This window comes from Drosophila bipectinata, chromosome 3L (assembly GCF_030179905.1).
Source record: "Drosophila bipectinata strain 14024-0381.07 chromosome 3L, DbipHiC1v2, whole genome shotgun sequence".
In the NCBI taxonomy this organism is placed as follows: domain Eukaryota; kingdom Metazoa; phylum Arthropoda; class Insecta; order Diptera; family Drosophilidae; genus Drosophila; species Drosophila bipectinata.
The window spans coordinates 10,121,836-10,142,194 of NC_091738.1; the positions used below are offsets into that span (position 1 = coordinate 10,121,836).

The following is a 20,359-nucleotide window of genomic DNA, read 5'->3' on the forward strand; positions in this document are numbered from 1 at the left end:
TTTACATTAAATGGTTAATACTAGCCCTAGTTCCAAGACCTTTGAAAACTATTATTTTGACCACATCTGTATGGCTTATTTGAACCCATGTGGGCTTTATGCCAATCTAAAAGTTCATTGCATATTCACATACACGATCGTATGTATATATCTTTGCGTTCTTGGCTGCCCTGCGGGAGTATAGTTGCAGTTGTTTGCCTAATAAATTGTTGCAAAAGCAAATCAACACAAATTTTCGAAGGATACGTGTACGGACTTTGTTGCTAGCCGTTACTGAGCTGATGTCTGGCTGATGCCCACCTCCCACCCATGTCACTGTTGCTACATGCTACATGCAACATGCCAAGCCACTCCCATCACCGCCCATCGCTCCCTTCGACGACGACGACGACGACAAGAAGACGAGCCTGACATGCAAACACATAAACGCCATTTCGACCCCCGAGTTTGCCACCTAAATGGCAATGACATCGTCCAAGACATCGTCCGGAGAACGGTTCACTTTCAAATCGGTGTCTTTTTTTCATCATTCGTGTGCCAGGTGCTTTAATATGCTACCGATGTCGATGGCCAGTCAAACGAATCCGGTTCTGAGACGTCAAATTAATTTCTTTCTACTCCAAAGTCAGACTTTATTTTGGTTGGCAGTGATGGCAGGCTTTTAAAAGGGGATTATAAATCTTAAAAATAATAAATATTATTAAAGGTACTAGCAAGTCCCTTCTGGAAAAAACCTCCTTAAAAAAAGCTAAAGTTTGACAGAAAAAAGTCCCCAACTTAGTTGAGGACATCGCGGCTATATTGGATCTGGATGAGTCAGCCATCCGGAGCTGATTGCTGTCCACAACCTGAACCTGAGCGAGCCGGATTCCCATCTGACACGTACACACATATGTGACAGTTCCCAAAACTCGACCCGGCTTAGGCCACATTTAGTTTTCGTCGAGAATGACAGCCAAGAATGGCCCAAACGAAACGAAACGGGGCCAACTCCGGCCCGGGCTTAATGAATTATGTGCGAACTGAAAGTTTCCCAAACTATCCACAAATCAAATGATTTCCGCATAAATTTACGTAATTCGCACCTGCGAAACGTGCCTGCCAAGGGGTAGACTTCCAAGGAATCAAGTCCAGCCCATTGTTACATTGAAATTGTAATAAATACAGGTAGTTTCTCAGTTCTTGGAACTCCGATTGAATGCCAGGTTAAAGTTCAACTGCCATTTTTGGATTTACTCAACTGTGAATGAGAAATAAAAACCCCATTTTCGGTCTGACAAGAATTTCATAAAAATTAATCAACGAGATGCATATGCATATTTTTGAAATGTCATGGATGACCAAATTGGAATAATATTTATATTGCTTTATGGAAAATATTTCATTTCAGATTTCAGAAATATTTCAGGATTTTTGGGGGCGAATCACAGTGGTGATTTTTATATATAAATACTATCATTATTTTGTTGATAAATCTGCCAATTCTTTCACTTATAGACTCTACTATTAGTCCTCCATAGAATCATGTAGAAGCTCTAATGAGGTCCTATTCCGTTTATACAGTCTGACTGACTTTTTACACATCGATTATTGATCCGTGCCAGTTTGGCGCGCAGTCCTTTTGCAACTTCTTACGTCATTTGGGAAATACTCGGCAGGCAACTGGTTCGTTCTGGTTGCCCTGGGGGTCGACTTTTCCCCACCAACGCCCTCCGTCCTCCGTCCGCCATCCCAGAATGTGTCATCATTAGGGCTCGTCCTCGTGCATTCCGCTTCCCCTTCTCCTCGGCCACAGAAGTCCTTTTGGCCCGGCCAATACACGAATCGATCGCTGTGGTTTCTTTCATTAAATATATTTCGCGCGCGCGTTGGTTTGTATTTTCGCCCGGGCGTTATTATTGTAATAAAAATTTACGTAAATCGTGCTCGAACATTGCCTCCAGCTCGTCCTTTTTTTCCACCTTCTGTGTTTTTTTAGAGCCAACACATTTGCTCACGCACTGTCGTTTTGGCTTGGCGCGTCCTTCGACGAAAGTTTCCATTGTTTGCCAATTTTTATGAGCCGGCCACGCTTCCGCCCAATGCCCCACATTAAGCGTCCAACCACCCAGGCCATTCAGGCCAATTCTTTCAGGCCATCTTTTGCCACCTTTTGTGCGTCGACTGCTCCTTCTTCTTTTGGCCAACGACACCTGCAGACTAATTAATGGCAAATTCCAGCCACCTCACTCTAACGCATATACATTCATCCATGTATGTCCTGGCAGCACTCGAAGAAATTTTTTATAAATAATCGTAATAAATAGTTAATATCCTGATAGTTCTCGACTAATAGGTTATGTAATCATTAAGTTATGGTGGCCTTTTGTGGATATTTCCCGTTAATGGCATACAGGCCTCATTCGGGGCGCAAATAGGACATCCTAATTGATTCGATTAGGCCCCTCATCGAATGTCTCAGACAATTTGCATCTGATGGGACGCAATGAAAACTTTATCGTGTTATATGGATAGTCGGGAAAAGTGATGAAAACTGGAGTGACACTTTACGTTACGTTGATTAAGCACTTACAATTATGGAGGACATTTTTGTGTGTCCTTTGTGAGCACACCAACTCGTGTGCAAACATATAGTACATGTTTGAGTTTCGTCTTTGCTCACTTGAATTTGGAAACTTTTAATGACATTCTCGCTTATTATTTTCTGGGGAGCACCCAGAGTGCCTCCTCCAGTTTTAATCAATGGCAGACAATTGTCCTTACGGCGGCTGTAATTAACAGATGAACAGGGCCAGGCTCTTCTCCGCCCCCATTCAACCGGATTATCCTTGATATTACCACACTTTCAGAATATACATATTGACCCTATTGTCTTTTTGGCCAGAAGGCAACTCAATGACACTTGCGAATATAGTATTTATTCAGGCAAATTGCCGTTTACGACGGCATTCCATTCACCATTCTGCAGAATTTTACATTTGATTTCCATTATTCCATTTGTTGCTCGAAAGGCTTTGTCAGCCTGATTTGGTTTCCGTTTCCCGTCCACCGACACACACTCACACACTCTGGCAGGACCCAAAACTGTTAATGGCGACACACTCAAGCACCCTGGCCCACACACACATTCAGGACAATGCCTCCTTTGTTGGCCATTTCGGGCCTACAAGAGGCCAGGACGACCAGGACGGACTCTCAAGTGCCGGCAATTATTTACAACAATCCGAGAATGGCCTCTTCGAAAGGATCAAACGGAGACGGAAGGCGAGATTGAGGATATAGCATCGATATACACGCGTGTGTGTGTGTGCTGAAGAAATAGTTCAACATTATGGGGGGGGATTTTCTGGGTATTTTTTTGGGGAGTCCTAGCCCAAGGATTGTAAGGATATCTAACAGTTTCATCTCCGCCGCTGCCGTATGGCTTGTTGGCGACGTTTCATTAAGCGAGCGGAAAATGACGCATGCTTGGCTCATTCTGGCACGCTTCGCTTCACAGGACATTTGCGGTTATCCTTTATTGTCTGAGTGGCAATGTGGCAATGGGGCCACCGAGATGCGCCACTCAAGCTCAGTTTCCGTTTCAAAGCAAACATTTTGATCCAAAACCAGCTGACAGAACAAAGGGAAAGTGCCTTGAAGTCCATTTGCTAAATAAATTTGATAAACAAGAAGCTGCCGAGGGGACACAGATTGAGACACTTGAAGAAAATGTTACAAGTTTAAAAGTAAATCACAAAAATAATTAATAATATCTCTCCATGAATAGAAGAACAAGTTCTCTTGTTATATCACGCTCTACCACCTCTATTATTTTTCAAAGTGCAAATACCATTTTGTAAAAAAAAGAAAATCCTGTCGCGGCTGCCTGCTATCTCCACTGACCCCAATTGGCTACAAAGTGGGTGTCGCAGTGCTCCTCGGGCGGTGGCGGAATGACGGAACTTTAACATTCAATCTGGTGAAAACACGAGACCGACGCGTCCACGGAAAGGAAAAAAGCAACGACAGGCCCCAATGAACAGACATTTCAGACTTGCCATCCGCCCCCGGATGGGGCACTCACTCTCGCCGGGAATATTAAATTCTTGATGCTATTACCCGCTTGTTGATCCACATCATGCTAATTAGCCTTAACTTTTTGACGTCGCACTCATCGGGGCTAAAGATATATAGTAGTCCCCCCATCCCACTCGACAAGCCCTTGGACATTATCGGGTTTCGGGTTTTTATTTTGAGAATGCTAATTGAGGGGTGAAAGTAATTTAGCCACAATTTCAAAAAATACAAAAAAAACGACGTCAGCTCCAAATTCAGAGTTTGGACTTTAATTTTTAATGCCAAACTTATTTTATTTCAAACTCTTGATGCTTGGCTGGGTTTAGTGTTTTTATTAAATTAATTAAACAAACAAACAACTAACATAACTGCTGAGAACAAGTTTCAAATAGCTTCAAGTTTTATAGAATTTAATTATTATTTTTCACATGGCTGAGAGGCTTTTACGAAAAATCCCAAAATTCCCAAGCCAGCCAACTATGCAGTAGACGCCGCACAATCAGTGACCATTGTCCTGGCAAGCCGCACCTCCATCCTGTCGAACCCCCCGCCCCGTCCATTCCCACCTGGTCGGTGGCCGAAAAGCAGCAAAGCAAACCTGCATCGCCGCACCCAGGACACAAATCAAATTAAGAACCGACACAGACCACCACACTGAACAGAATTCTCCGATCTAAACCAAACCGAACTAAACCGGACCGACCGGCAGTAATTACGAAAGAGTGGCGGCGGCAGATAGTGGGCGGTCGATGGGTGGGTGGCTTAGTGGGTGACCCACCTCTGACGTCCGCCAGACCAATAGTGCATAAATCACTTCGCATTCAGCGAACACGAAATCTATGCCCCTGACGCGCCCATCGAAAGCCGCCAGCCTAGTGATTTATATTGATTAAAACTAGATTTCAATTCCAGTCGAACCGAAAGATAATCGTCGAGTCCTTCGCAAGGATTCACCTTCTTTTCATCACATACAGCTTTAATATATTTAATTGAAAATTCTTAATCCCTACTCATATATTTAGCAAATGTTTTTCATATGCAAAGTACTTGGCCTGCTGGATATATCAGTTGCAGACAAAAAGGCCCTTCAGTTTAATGATATGTTAATAAACGAGCTCTTTTTTTCAATTAAAGGTACTTCCCCGTTAATTAAATATATGTTCTGTGGCATCGCCAATTGAATGTGAAACCGAACAACCAGATTTTAAAGGGAAATCCATCGTGGTCCTTGTTTGTAATTCGCCAGTCACTTTCCCCTTCACTGGCCCAATGCCCCCCGTACTATAGCTTCCGGAAAATAGTGTTCAATTTTCATCGGTAATGTAGGACTGTTTGGTTTGTGGTATCCACCGTCCCGGTCGCCATCGTTGTTCGCTATTACCGCATCCTTGTCCGTTTCCGTATGCGTCTCGGAGTCACTGTGTGGGCTTCGTGCGGTTCGTTTTGTGGATTTGTTTTCGGTTTAATTAATTTTAAAATGGACTTCTACCTGGGCGCTAATTGCACTGACTTTGATTTATGTGTTCAGATAATGACCAAATTGGTTTTCAGAGCTACTTCTGCCCGACATCCACGTCTGCCAACGTCCTTGTCTGTTTCAAAGCCCACCTAGTTGAACTCCACGCTGGGCTAGGAAACATTCCAAGGAGATTAATTCGAGAAATGGCTCTGCAATGGCTTTGTGCCAGGACTCTTGTTGAGAGATTCCCTTTGTTTATCGAACTTTAAGTATTTAAAGTCGAGTGGCAGGAGACTTCACTTTAAGCCAAGCAACTAACAAATTTCTTGGACCCATTATATGCTTCACTGGAAACCGAAAACGTGTTCTACTTTCTACCCGAAAACTTAACCAATTTTATGCTACCCAATTCTGGTTATAAATTTTCGATTCCTTAATTGATAGCTTTAAAGTTTGGTTCCTCCTTTTTTGTTTTTTTTTTTTTTTGCTAAAAAAGCAGAAAAGTTAAGGTGCCACGTACGCTGAAATTGAAAGTCTTAGGATAGATACAACAACTGGAATAAACTCTTGACGGAGCTTAAGAACTTTATGTTAAGCTATTTGGAAAAATGGCCATGTTGGGCGATGAGGTGCAAACTTTTATATAAGTATATCATGGTGGAAATGGAACATCTTGTTGCACTTAGGATTTTATTTAAAAATTCCCTTTGCAAAGGGAATACCACTTTCTTGCTTATACATTTCGAATTAAGAATTTAATGTCCAGTTCTTTTAATTTCCTCGACATAAGAGTGCATTCGTTTAAGTTTCTCAATACTCTGAACTTTTATATATTTATTTTTCTGGCAGAGACGGAGGAAAAAAGCAATAATTTTTCCCAAGAAGGCCAAAAAGCAAAACGAAAATGGCGTTCAAAGGCGTCTGGGAGGTTTCGTTGCAAAAGTTTGCATCGAGTTGTTTCTGTTATCTTGAGAGGAAATTTCGGCCTCGTAAATAACCAGATAATTTGTCAAGGTCTCCTTACAACTTACATTTAAATTCTGGGCTCGTTTCGCCTTAAAAAGAAGGATTTCAAGGACATTCAACTTAAAAAGAAATAAAACTCTTAAATAAAGGACACTGATTGTTTAACATTAAGTTTAAGTAATCAGCAATTAAGTATAAAATTTTGAAGAACACCAAATGTCTTGTTAAGAGACATTTAAAATAAATTGCCTCATTTTATTTGGTAAGGACAGACTGGGCGACAGATTCAAGGTGTCACATGTGCGCCAGGATATCCAGCTCCTCCTGCATCCTACATTCTTCACACAAATTCCTGTTGGGTTTTGTTTATGAAAAATTCCCGACAACAACCCAAAAGTATGCGGCAATAATTTTCACATTAAAATTGATTTATGACGCTCAAAGGCATCCACGACACGCAGCCAGGAAAAAAATACATGAAAAAAATAAAAATGGCATCCAAATATTCAGCAGCCGACACATTCGACAAATCTTGAAGCTATTTTTGTTGGCACGGAGCAGCGGATGACCAAACAAACCAATGGAATTGGCCAGGCAGAGCCTCAGCGGTGGAGCAGCCATAAATCATTTCCCGTAGCTACTTCGAATGCCGGCGGAGAAGCCACGGAGACGTGGATTCCTTAAGCAGGACCGCCATTTCTTGCCAGCCCCACACCTGACTTTGCACCTTTTTTTTGGGCATCCGGACGTCACGAGCACGAAGCGCACGGACGTCATTGGGGACTGCTCCAAACATATGCACTCAAAAAAATATTGTCCTAAAATAATAGAGAGTTTACTAACATATAGTATAGAATATAAACCAAAAACCTGGTCGATTTTTGGTCAAATCGTAAAGTAAGCTTCTGAATCTTCAAAAAAATTCCCAAGTATCTCTATACACTTGATCACCTTCATTCTAATATTAAAGACTACTTTAACACTATATTTTATTAAAGATATTAAAAACTATAGAAAATCTAACTTTCTGATCTTAGAAAACAATATTTTCTATGTTCCAGAGACATTTTTTCAAGTGCCCGAGTGTCCAGCGAGGCTCTGGCTCATAAACGAAATTTATTAGCATTTAAATGTTTCACCAAGAGGTGGGGCAATGGCGGGGGAGTTGGCCAAAACGGCGCACATATGGGCTGGCTAGGTAATGAATATTATAACAGAGCTCCTCCAGAGCTTCGGAGCTCAATGGCGAACAGCCTCAATGCCGTGGGCCGTGCCGAAAAAGTATAGTATGTTGCATAAGCCAAAATTAGTTTATGCATATTTGAAGGTTTCGGAGCGGGTAACAAAGAAAAAGCAGGAGAGGCCAGGAGGCACATCATCACTCCCACACCTTCCAGAGTGCCATGTTTCTATTGCTTTTGTGTTTTCAATAAAGCAAACGCTGTGCCATGATTACATTTATCTAGTATCTAGTACTCTTGCGCCCAAAAGTATGTTAAGCATTACAAATTCACAAATCTCTGTCGTCGAAGGCTGGGAAATAAATGCCAGGAGCGATTCCTTGCGGGACAAGTCCTTATGCCACAGCTGGGAGATGATAACACCAGAGTATAAATTTAATGTGGCATTCCTTTAATACGTTTTTCGGGTCTTTCGAGTTAAGGGGAATTAAGGATTTGCTCAGATCCTTAAGGAATTAAAAGGCGTGTCGGTAAACAAAGGAGGATGTTTCAAAGATTAAGAAACGCTTTTCCCTTTTTTTTTATTTCTTTATATAAAATAGCATTTAAATTTAAATATTTTATCTCTGATAGCAGAGACAGTTACCACATATTCATAAATAATGAAATAGTTTCAATGGTTTCATTTAAAATTTATTTATGGCCACTTTAGATGATAATCTTTATGTCCATAAATGTTTAATAAGATATTATATTCTGCATAAATTTTAAATAGCAAAAAAAAAGTGTTTGTGAGGGAAGTATTTTTTTAAGTTTTTGTAATCTACTCTTTGCTAACATCTAGTGACCTTTAAAAGCCATCAAAGCCATCGTTAAAATCAAGGGCATTGGCCAAATGTTTTCCAGCAAGGAAGTGTGTGATTCGCTTTAAAATCTCTTTCAAAAAATTATTTAATATGGGAATATTAAATTGAATAAAATGGCTTACTTGTGATGGAAAAATAAAGCCCGAAGAGATATTTCGGCACTTTTGGGTTGCAACTGAAAGGACTTAGCACTGTCACATAGTTTTAAAAAATCACTGTAGGCAAAAAATGGGTCTCGGTAACGAACCCAATATTTGCAAGCAAACAATCATATACTCGTATTCAATTTTTGTTTACCGTAGCTGCATCCAGACCTACGACGAGTATACATATTTCAATTGATTTGTTATTGAACGAGGCAGGCGGCTTCACTTCTGTCATGTAACTCTTGCTGGCTTGTTTATTTTGTTTGTTTGTTGCCGGAATTACAGCAGCAGCACCACCAACACCACACGATAGCCTTCCAGCGTTTTAAATCGCTGAAAGCTGGAAACGCGCCCGCGTCTATAAACGCGCTGGCGACCAAACGAAACTAAAGTCTGTGACCGGCGGCAGGTCGCAGTTCGGAGGTCGTCGGTTCGCGGACTGCTCCTCCGGTTTGGGTCATCCGCACTGTGGGACGGCTGCCGACGAACTGAGGCCGTCGCGTCACCATCCGTTCGTTTAAAGGACAACGAAGCCTGGCTGGCTTGCAGAGAAAGCTGAAAAAACAGTCGCTGCCGCCTGATAAGGATAACAGCCCGAAGATGGGGTTCTCGGCAATAGGTCTGCGTAAACAAGCCAGTAATATACACAAGTGCACGAATAGATTTATGATTTTTTTTAGAAGCAGTATTTGTTATAAAGGTATATTTTAAGAAATGTTTAATAAACATTTTTTAATTTTACACAAAAAGGCATAAACGCAGGACACCAGTTTGAAGCCAGTTTTGGAAAAAATTCGAACAATAATTTATTAAAGTCTTTTCTTTAAAAAAATAAACAAATTAATAACTAAAACTAAGAAATTTAATCATTAAAACTGCAAATATTGACCCTATTTATCTTCCCTGAGTTGTTTGTCTCTTCTATGAATATGAATGCAGGCGTTGAGCAAATGTCATAAAATTTATGTCAAATAAACTTCCGCCCATCTTAAAATTGTCAATAAAAATGAATAAAAATTTGTTTACAAAACAAGATGGTTGCTTTAATTAATTGAATATGCAACTGTAGAACAAGTTTCCGTAAATCATTTTGTGGCAACAGCATATTAGTTCAAAACAATTATTCAAGTTTCGAAAACTTTTCGCCTGTGATTATGTATGTTTAGAACTCGAGTGATAAGAAACTCGGAAACTCTCACCCACTTTCTCTCTCTCTCCTTACAGTATGTGTGTGTGAGTCTCTCTCTCTTGGCGAGAGAGCTTTGAGGTGCGCATACTCAGAGGCGCAAAGGTAAACAAACGGCACTTTCATTCATAAAAAGCAACAACGCAGCCGGCGAAAAAATCAAATGGTAATCAAAACAAAATGGAAAAGCTCTCCCCCAATACATGTGCTCATCGAGATGATTCTGCTGTGAGTCAGGCTGCGGTCAAGTCTGCGAATTAATTTTAATCCACCCACAGTGGACAGCTTGGATTTTGAATACGCTTACGCAGTCACAGCTCAGTGACGCCAGGTAGTACTAATAAGGAAGGTAAGTACTCCCCAGAAGGCTGTGGAACACTCATATGTGAGTTACATTGGGACTAGTTGTTGTTGTTGCTGTAAGCCGCTGTTTAAGCCTCTCACTTACACGCAAGTCACTGCCATATAAGTGTCATTTCTATTGGCACTCTCAAGCTCTGGCTGCTATGAAACCCAAAAGCTGTGCTAACTTTTTAGCCATTTTCAAGCTTAGTTTTTTCAAGGTTACATAAAGTCTTAGAGATATTTTATAGTTTAAGTTATTAATATTAAATAGTACTGATTAATCTTTAAAAATATTAATTATAGATGATATTAAACTTGGGGAACTCTCTTAACTCTAAAGCGATCTCTCTTGGTGGAGCTCCGTTCCCCATATGGGGAGAGAGAGCTCCAACAGCGACTTGCCTCAGTGGTAGTGGTGACGGTGCATGCCGGTTTTTGTGCTGAATCTCTGCCTCTCGTGGCGAGTGATTCATCGCCAGAATGCTCAGAGGAGACAAATTCCAAAATTAAAGATACTTTCTGGGACTCTATGGAGTGGGACTGCGGAAGGGGGACACCAGAAAAGGAAAGGGGAAAGTATCTGAATATAAACCAGAAGAAAGAACCACCTCTGGCCTTGATTTCAAAGTAAATTCCTTGGCTATTTTGGTCTTCTTTTGTGGATAGCCTTGACTAAAGAGTTCTTTGAAGCTAAGAACTAAAAGGTGTTTTAACTACCAATTTAAAGTTGTTTCTTAGTTTCCGTATAATCCCACGTTTTAGCGGTTACACAGCTTGCGAATGAACCCCACAGATACCTCGAAAAAGTACAATAATACACAATAATACCCAACAATACACATTCATGGGTTAATGGCTGTGTCTATATTTTTACACGCCACTCAATGACAGGTCATAAAAAAAGAAACTCTAGACAGAGTGTGTGATGTCATGTCTGTTTCATGTTCAGAGCTTATGATTTATATTTACATTTCAAATAAAATGCATTATAGAGATGCAGATGCACGGGGTACAGTTCAACTCTATAATAGAACTATAAAAAGTATCTATATGTACAGCCTATATGTATCTGTATGTATTTTGCATTGTTTAGGTTCAAGTTCCAGATGCAAAATCTCAATCTTGAATCTCTCAGGGGAGGGCTAGTGCTAATTGAAATGCAGATTAGCTTTTCTATCAGCCAGACCAAGTCCAACAGTGAGTCCAAGTTATCGATTCAGAAAATAGTGACAAGGTCGACTCATTCTCAAGGTCTGGGGATGCATCCGACAAAGCTAGGGGGCGCTATCAGGAAGGGAATACCAGACCTATGGCTCACCCCACCATCAAAAATCATATCCAATGGTGACGCAAGAAAATGAGTTTCCGGCCTCTTACAGCCCCGGGCTTTTGTTTTTCACGTTTGTGGCTTTGTGGCCGCCACTTCATGATTAAGGGAGGCCCTCAGTCCCGACCCCAAAACCGCATAAAGCAGTACTCGGAGCACCTGATATCGCAGCGTTGTAAGGCGAACCACGATAAGGAAACCTAGTGATAAGATAGGCGGGCGGGGCCGGCGCATGCGCATCTCTCTACGAGCACTACGAGTCAACAGAAATTAGTAACCCATTTCGGATCGCACCTGTTATCGTGGCTAGGGAGGAGGAGGAGAAGGCCCTATCTAATCTCTGACCGTGTATGCTCCGATTGCAAAAGCTACAAATTCTTGGCGACAAACGGGCAACAGGTTGACTGGCTTCCACTAATGATTTCAGTTTAGTCGACGACCGACAACGATACGAACACGAATCACTTGTTGTAGTTTCCGCGTGAGAATTACAGAGCAGATTGTGAGTGGCCCAAAGTGATATAGAGACCAGAGCCCATCCAGACCAGTGTTTTCTAAAATATTCCCTTCAAATTACAGCAAACGATCAACAAATCTAAATATTTGACGAAAAAAATGGTGTCCGTGGAGACAGTTGGTTCTATTTTCATCAAGGCCCTGAAGCTGGTAAGGAGAATCACTAGTTTTTTTTTGTGAAAATTGGCCAATAGCCATTGGTAGTCGCAACAACTTGGCTGATAAGCGGCCGTTTATCAGGCCCCGGGGCGTATTAGCAATATTACTCATACGCCGCGTTGTGCGGCAAGGCGTGGCTGGAATGTGAATCATTAGAGCTCGTACGTGACCTCATTACATCCTTCTCCGACATCCTTATTTGCAGATCATCAACTTGGTGATCATCTTTCTGTATCGTTGGGGCGATGGCGGAGAATTCCTGGGTATCGGAGGCACTTGGAACTTGAACGAGGAGAAGAGCGCGGATGCGGAAATTGTGGCTTCTGGAGTGATGGTTGGATTCCTGATCTACACAGGATGTCATACGATTGCCTATGCCTTTGGAACTACCAAGCACAAGGGGTATGTACAGAACTGACTATATTGCCAACATGGAGCTATAACTTCCTTATCAGTTTGTTTGGTTTTTATGGCAATATTGTTCTGGTTTCTCTGCCAATCAGTTTCCAAATAGACCCTAACTCGTTTGTCCTTCTTTCAGAGAACTCTGTGACACCATCATGAACGTGGTTGGCACCATCATGTGGATCGCCGTGGGCGGAGTGGCTCTCCACTACTGGAAGGGATACATGTCCGACGAGGGATTCCTGTACGTGAACTCGGAACGCCAGGTGGGCATTGCCATGGGATCGCTCTGCGTGATCGAGGGTGCCCTGTATCTGCTGGATACCGTTCTGGCCTGCATACACTACTCCAAGGGCGACACCGACTACACGCAGTAGAGGAGGTCCGTTCAGGTGGAGATCAGCAATCGCCGAATAAACACATTATACATTTTTCCTAATACTTAGAAGATTGATTTAAGTTCAAATTAGTTTTTATCCGCAATCGTAAGGGTCCCATGTCGTTGTACTTTAAATAACTAACTAACTCTTTAACTATTCCAATCACTATTTACACCTCAAGTTTGGCAAATACAAATAGTTAAGACCAAGCCATCGATACCTTCTTTAATTGGGGAAGTACTATACATAATATTATCCATTCATAAATCGGAAATGTGATATCTCAATGAAACTGGGCTTACGTTTTAAAGTATAAAGCAAAGAAAGTCACGATTTTATAATTCTGATAAGCAGGAACTGTGGATAAGAAAGTGTGAATTGATTTTTAAAAGATTTATGAGATTTATATGATTCTTTTTGGGCTTTTCATTCTTTCTTTAAAGACCATAGTAGTAGGTCATATTCTTTGGACACAAAGACCCTTTTATTTACACAGATATGTAGTCTAAGTTGCTGAAGACCTTTGCAAATAGTAGACACACCAGGTAGTAATCACATAATACTCATTCTTGATAAGAGACAAGACCCCTATGGCGCCTTTTTCGGAGAAAATCAAAAGGCTTTACGGAAACCCATAAACCGGAAGCTATATAGTGAATCATATTCCTTACATTGGTCATCAGTACTCGATGCACTCTATATTGACTTATGATACGGTTCTATTATAACAAAAATAGAAGTAAACTCACCTGTTTCTTTGGATTCCCCCGACCATCCACGGCGTCCCGTTCCTGCTGCTGCCGCAAACTGCTGCTCCGGCACAAGGCGCACCTCTGTCCCACGGAGCCATCCTCCAGATTCAGGGCATCGAAGAAGAACGCCTGGTCCTGGATGAAGGAGTTCCGGGATCGTGAGTTCAACAACTCGAGAGTCCGCGAGTCAAGGCTCTCCCGATAGACATTGTGCCTCCGGTCCAGTTTGTGCTCGTAGTCCGTGTCCAGATTGAAGGCACTGTTCAGACTAGCCATGCTGTTTCTCCCCTCCAGGGAGGTCTTGCTTCTGCCTCCCTCCAGGGAGGTCTTGCTCCTGCCTCCCTCCAGGGAGTTCTTGCTCTGCTGCCGCCGCATCACTACCGTCCTGGTAGACTCTTCCAGGGAGGAGCCCAGGTGGAGGGAGTTGCGTTGCGAATCACCTAGCGGAGAGGGCGAATGGGAGTGGGTGTAGACGGTGGCGGGCAGTGGCAGTTGGGTGGCGGCGGGCGCAGGCTGCTCCGCCAGACTCATCAGCGACTGCTGACGCTCCAGCTGCTTCTCGTAGCCGTTGAACTTGTCGTAGTCTATGAAGGACATGTTGGCGTAGCTGACCATGTTGTCGATGGCCTGCAAGGACTGCAGCGAGGCACTCCACTTGGGGTTCATCTTCTCCTTCTTCTCGGCCCCGCCACTGCTCCCGGTCAGGCCGCTAAAGGTGCTCTTAAAGGAGGCTATCAGCGTATTGGATCGCCTCTTCTGGAAGCTCAGCTGCGGATTCGTGGGCTCCGTCTTGTTCAGCGACATGAGGGAGGCCTTCCTCTGAGCCTGCGGCTGAACGTCATCCAGGGGCGTCGATGTGAAGGGCTGGGCGGATTGGCGACGCTTCGGAGTTCGTACGGAGGACGTAAGTTCGCTCCTGCGCAGCGGTATCGGAGAGTTCTCCTGCAGATCCGCTACCGAGGTCTTGCGCGGCGATGCCGGCGAGGTGAGATCCCCGGACTTCTCCGCTTCCTCGGATAGCTGCTCCAACTGCGGCTCGATGAAGCTTCGCCGGTTGGGACGTCGCATCTGGATCATCGAACGGCTGCGGGTGAACGTGTAGGGCACCCGGCCGGATTCTCCGTCGTCTTCGATCCGCGAAAGGTTCTCCTTGCTGCCCGTCAGGTGATTGATGAACTTGGATAACTTGTTGCGCAACGAGAAGCTATTGGATCGCTCCATCTTGGGCACGTTCTCGTTTCCCGCAAGGCTGTTGGCTCCATTGATCAGAGCCTGACTCGTCCTCTCGGCCTGGTAGTGTTCCCAAAATTGTTGTACTACGTTGCCCGGTGCCGTGGTACTATTCTTACTATTGCTATTCGTCACGGTTTGGCTGTTATTGTTGTTGTTGATGTTGGCATGGTTATTGTTATTGTTATTGTTATTGATATTGGAGGGGGGACTTTTCGCATTCCCCGGTGACTTCATCTTGTTGCCGTTTGGTAGATTCTGTGGCTGTTGGATCGGCTGCTTCTGCTGCTGCTTCTTGTTAACCTTCTGGGTCTTCTTGTGCGCCTTTGTGGCGGCCTTTGTCTCCTTGTTAGAATACATGCCGAAGCCAGCGGACTTCAAACCCCTGTGGAAGGAGGACAGTGTTAATAAACTGATTAAGAGTCGGGCTAATATGCGCGGTCAGCTTTTATTGCTCTGCTCGCCTATCAAAAGTCCCCAAAGCCCCCACTTTGGCAATATCGATATCTGGCACTCTCTCTCTCTCTGAATGACTTTCGTCCAAGTCTTTATGGTGTGGGTCTGCTATTCACTTTGCGATTGAAAAGAAAAGAAAACCAAATAAGCATGTAGTCTTGGAACAGTGTCTACAACTGACTCTTCCAGATATTACGCAAGTCAAGACTTCATTCATCGATTACTATCGATTGAAAGACACTATCTATAAATGACAGCCCAGCGATGAGAACATCAAAATAATGGTATAAGATCCTAATCTCTCGAGTGTCTTTTCAAGGAGGGATTACAGATCTAGACACGAGGTGGTATGTATCTCCCTATCGAAAATCACAATAATGGAAAATGCAACCAGACCCAGTGCTACTCAGAATACTTGTCTGGAAATCAAATCGAAGGCCCCACTAAAATGACAGTGACCTCCGGGGTATCTCAAATACTGACAGAGTGCTAAGCTCCGGAGTGCTAAACGAATATGCGATGGACAAGTGCAATCTGTCAATTTATCATCGCCAAAGGACGGCAGCGACTCGTTACATTGATAAACGGGAACCCATACAGCCAAATCGAGGAGGGGGAGAGCATATATCATTCGCGTGTATAGAGCCATTATCTGGTATACAGTGGATACCACACAAGAGGGACTTTCACTCGCCGCAACGAAAGCACTGCTCTCGCCACGAACCACGCCAATATTGCATTTAATCTACACTTTCTTGTACATAGACTTGCAGTTGCTGATACGTGGCCCATATTGGCCATAAGATACACAGTCGCAACTGGGAGATATCATACCCCTTCTTCAGGCTGCACTCTATTCGACACAATTCCAATTTACGACGAACCGGGACACTCCAAGCAACGACTGACAGATGTGCGGAAGGAATGAGCTACATGGCTGCTCCCGGACGGGACTGGCTGACTGGCGGGCCAGCAAAGAGGGACACAACAGTGAGACGGCCTAAATGTTATCAACGGCAATTTTTATTTCCAACAAAGCTCAAAAACAACAGTCAACTGGCAGTTGCCAGTGCTGTGATAAGATTTCGAAACCAAAAACGCAAAAAAAAAAACGTAACTGGGAGAGACAAGCAGCGCACTTGTCTGAGTTCCCGTCGTTTGGGGTTTTGTGCCATTCTGGTTGGGCTCTGGGTTCGTTGGTAGATTGTTTTGGTTCCGTTTTAACCCACCCATGTATCCAATAGATTGCAGCTACATATAGCACAATCTTTCGGGTGGTGTCTCTGTGTAATCTGTATTTTTAGTTCCATGACTTGCCTTATTTTTACAGATCTATGGTTTAGTTTGGTCTAAGTTTGGTCTAAGGTCTATAGGGAACTATTAATTGTGAAACGATCTTATCACCAAATACCCTTTTGGGAATAAGTCCCCCAGGCGTCTTGACTTTATCAATGTCAGTGGCACTTCAGTAGAGCTTCCCGAAAACGAACAGAATTCATTACTCATATATTTGTCAAGTGGAGGCCAATTATAAGTTAGCTTCTCAATTGAGAATCGACTAGAGCTCTACAGTCGAAGCTCAAAGTTTATTTTTAACTCTCTAGAGATCTCTAATAATTGTTGTACAAATACCAGTCTTATTCGTATTCATAGCTCCTTATAGTTTAATGACATTATCCTTGCCCACTTTTAGCCAAAAATAACTATGTTAAGGTGATGTCATTGAGTGCCCTTTGTTCCCAGCTCTGAACATGTATCTACAACCCAACCAACCCAAACAAACTGATTTAAATGGTGTTGACCATTGTAAACATTAGTGACGAAACGTGCTCTGAATAGTTTATAAGGCCCTGATCGCAAATCTTTTGTTAAAAGAGGAATATCTGTTAACTCGTTTAAATGGCCTTAAATCTGCAAACATTTCATATTTTTACAAAATAATAAGCATCATAAGGTATAGTATTCTTTTCTCGGTGTATCTACTACTGATCGAAACCGCATGGTTATAGCCATGATCAGAATATCAATAACACTCAGTTTGTTTGAGTTCCTGCCACAAGTATTGTAGTATTGTGGTTAAATATAGACTCCACTCCACCACTGTCCTGTCGAGATCTCTTAGGCGACTATCTCGATCCGATCTGGCCTTGCACTTGCTTCGGATATCGATATCGATTTCGGTTACGTTTGATTATTTCGTTATGCTACGGTGGCGATTTCAAATTTCATTGTGCGTGGAGGAGCACTAACCAGATTTGATTGTATGATTCACTTGGTCTTGAGCCCGATCGGGTATTGCGTTACCACTGGGTATCGCTGCTTCTGTTCCGAGTTCATGTCCCGGTCCATTATGAATGCAGACTTCACTTTTCAATCGACTGATCAAATTTACCTTCAAAACCATCGAAACAATAGCGTAACGAGAGAGCTTCAGATGGTCAGACTGACCAAACAAGTACTATTTTAAGCAAACAGAAGCCAGAAACCCAAAGGGAAGGGATCTAGGAGGTCGATTAGCCAGCTAATATCAAGTGTAAACTTTGGGTTTTAGGGCTTTAGATGGCAAATATAAGAATTAAGAATTTGTTAAAACAAACACTAGCTAGCCAGTCTCAGGGTCTTATTCGCCTCATGAACCACGTGCCAGGTAATACCAGCCCTCCATAGAGTTCTAATTGGGGGGTTCTGAAATTCCATAAGCATTCAGATGCTATTTTGGATGCTTTTCTGATATGAAATGGACACCACAAGTGCAAGTGTGTATCTGGTGGGTATGTGGTAGTCGAGGCACTTGCACTACTGTGTTTGCTTTGAGTTTCCTAGCCCGAAACCAGTTTTGAGGCTTTCATTGACATCGCATTGTGTTGTCCAAGTACACATACCCATAGGAATATACAGTCAACTGCGTCATAAAACATTAGAGTTATTACGGCATCCATTAAAATGTTTGACTAAAATATATTTTAGGATTTTTCATGGTTTTTAAACTAACCATTATTCGATTTCACTTTTCAAATTACCAAAAAATGTTTGGAATTTCTAACAAATAAAATGGTAGAAATGGGAAAGTTTGTGTTGACAGGCTCTACTGTGGCACAAAAACTGATCGCTACTGATTGACAGCCTAGGTGCATAGAGTTCCTGCGAGACGTAACCCCCATCCCAGTACCAGGTGAGTGTTAAGTGCAGGAATCCAACAAACCGGTTTCGGGCCAAAAGGAAAAATGCGTCTCAAATTAGTTGGAATGGAGTTGGAAGGTTTCTTAATTCATTACATATCGGGCCAGTTGATAAGGCTTTTGGATAATGGAACCCGGGCCGGGTCCCATCACTGTCATGTACAATGGTGATGGGTTGCATAAGCCCCCTCACGTATGTAGACTCGTTAGATTAGCCGCCTTTGATAACCTGAGATACCTATAACATCTTCAGCACGTGTATCTCTATTTGCCAGAGCTCTTCAATGTCTACTAGGTGTGCTAGGTTAGTACAAAGTAGTATTATATCTTTATCATATAGCTAAGCGCATTTAGTTATCTAAAATGGCACTACTTTAGAAGGTTTTCCTTATCAGTTCAAGTTTGTATCTTCCAAAGGATTAAAAAGGTATATTTAGTGAATTCTTGAATTTTCAGATATTGCTGCAGAATTATATTTTTTGGAGAGCTTTGGAGATCTTATTCCTAAAGGGTTCTAGGAACCATACTCATGTTTATAGCATTTTTGAATAGAACATCGACATTTTTATTTAGGAAGGTAACTCTTGGTATATTTGTAAATAGAACACTTGGTATAGACCATTTATAAGATAGATCTTTCAAAAAATTAATTTATTTACAGCTAAAACTATTTGAGTTACTATGTATTTATTATTTTTATTTTTGATTTGTTATTTTTTTTATAAAACTTTTAACAGCCTTTAGTATATAACCAATGGTATATAGCATGTATCATATATTATCTAAAATATCTTTATATCTATACTATAGATATCCCCGCAGCTGATCAAACATAAGGGATATTGTAGGTACAAACACATTTTAAGAAAAACAAACTGTGTACTGGATGGCTTTTTATTACCAATAATGATTTCCTCCATGAAGCTAAGGTGTTAATTACTCGGCACCCCCATGTGAGGGGCACCCGAAAATCGGCTAGTTCTGACCACTGGGCCCCGTTATGTATGATTTTATAAACACACACACACATATATACTGATATATAGCACAGCTGATATTGGGCCAGAGCGAGATGGATGATTATAGAGAGTTAGCCATTCCGAGTATTTACCCTTCGGACCTTATCAGTTTTTGAAGTTTATTTCGTTTACGTCTGTAGCTATAAGTAGTTTTATTTATTTTTAATTTTAGTTTTAGTTTTTTTTTTAGTTATGAACTTGCCTGAAAAAAGTATTTGTTGTGCCGCTGTTGTTGTTTTTGTAGTTGTATCAAATGTATGTGATTATTTAGTAATTTTAAGATTTGTGTTTTTCATTAACATTCGCATTGCGACGCGACGCTTGCGCACACAAACACACACACACACACAGAGGGCACACATATACATGCAAACGACAACGCACACAGTGACAAGTCGATAGCCTTGCTCGATTTTTTGGAGTTTGAAGCGATCTTTGCAACAAAGAAAGATTTGCACTTTAGCTTTAACTAGATCATCTGCTTTTTGTTTACGGTTTCCAACACATGGAATCTATAAAAATAATAGAATTAATTACATACATATGTACGGATATGTAAATATATAGAAGGTTTATATAAAAACAAGCGTGAGAGAGCGTGAGCTTTGCTGCTCTCTTCCGCACTGCTCTCTCACTCTCAGTATTTTTTGCACGTTTTTAATTCGACTTGCGGCTTCTTTTTTTTTTTAAAGAATTTTCTATTAAACTTTGTATTTTTTGCACTTGAG

At 42.0% G+C, this 20,359-nt stretch overlaps 2 protein-coding genes and 1 long non-coding RNA gene across 6 annotated transcripts in view; 2 read left to right on the forward strand and 1 right to left on the reverse strand.

Annotated features, from left to right (window-relative positions):
• LOC108130175 (rho guanine nucleotide exchange factor 5) overlaps positions 1 to 20,359 on the reverse strand; it is a 42,238-nt gene that overhangs the window by 21,600 nt on the left and 279 nt on the right. For 2 of the 4 annotated variants that reach the window (XM_070279564.1, XM_070279565.1), the window contains exons 2-3: positions 19,834 to 20,143; positions 13,745 to 15,362 (exon numbers count right to left, since the gene is read on the reverse strand). In XM_070279564.1, coding sequence (XP_070135665.1) covers positions 13,745 to 15,337 — 1,593 coding nt within the window. In that variant the 5' untranslated portion in view covers positions 15,338 to 15,362; positions 19,834 to 20,143. Of the gene's footprint in view, positions 1 to 13,744; positions 15,363 to 15,441; positions 15,506 to 19,833; positions 20,273 to 20,359 lie in introns of those variants that run through there. The other 2 variants (XM_070279566.1, XM_043214191.2) reach the window with 2 other exon arrangements.
• LOC138926236 (uncharacterized) lies at positions 9,122 to 10,415 on the forward strand. The gene is made up of 3 exons (XR_011442647.1): positions 9,122 to 9,377; positions 9,902 to 10,091; positions 10,142 to 10,415. It is a non-coding gene; the product is annotated as an uncharacterized lncRNA (long non-coding RNA).
• Positions 11,882 to 13,209, forward strand: Ssk (smooth septate junction protein snakeskin). Its single transcript, XM_017248528.3, has 4 exons — positions 11,882 to 12,037; positions 12,115 to 12,201; positions 12,416 to 12,612; positions 12,752 to 13,209. The coding sequence occupies exons 2-4, from the start codon at positions 12,151 to 12,153 to the stop codon at positions 12,990 to 12,992; spliced, it is 489 nt and encodes a 162-aa protein (XP_017104017.1). The 5' UTR covers positions 11,882 to 12,037; positions 12,115 to 12,150; the 3' UTR covers positions 12,993 to 13,209.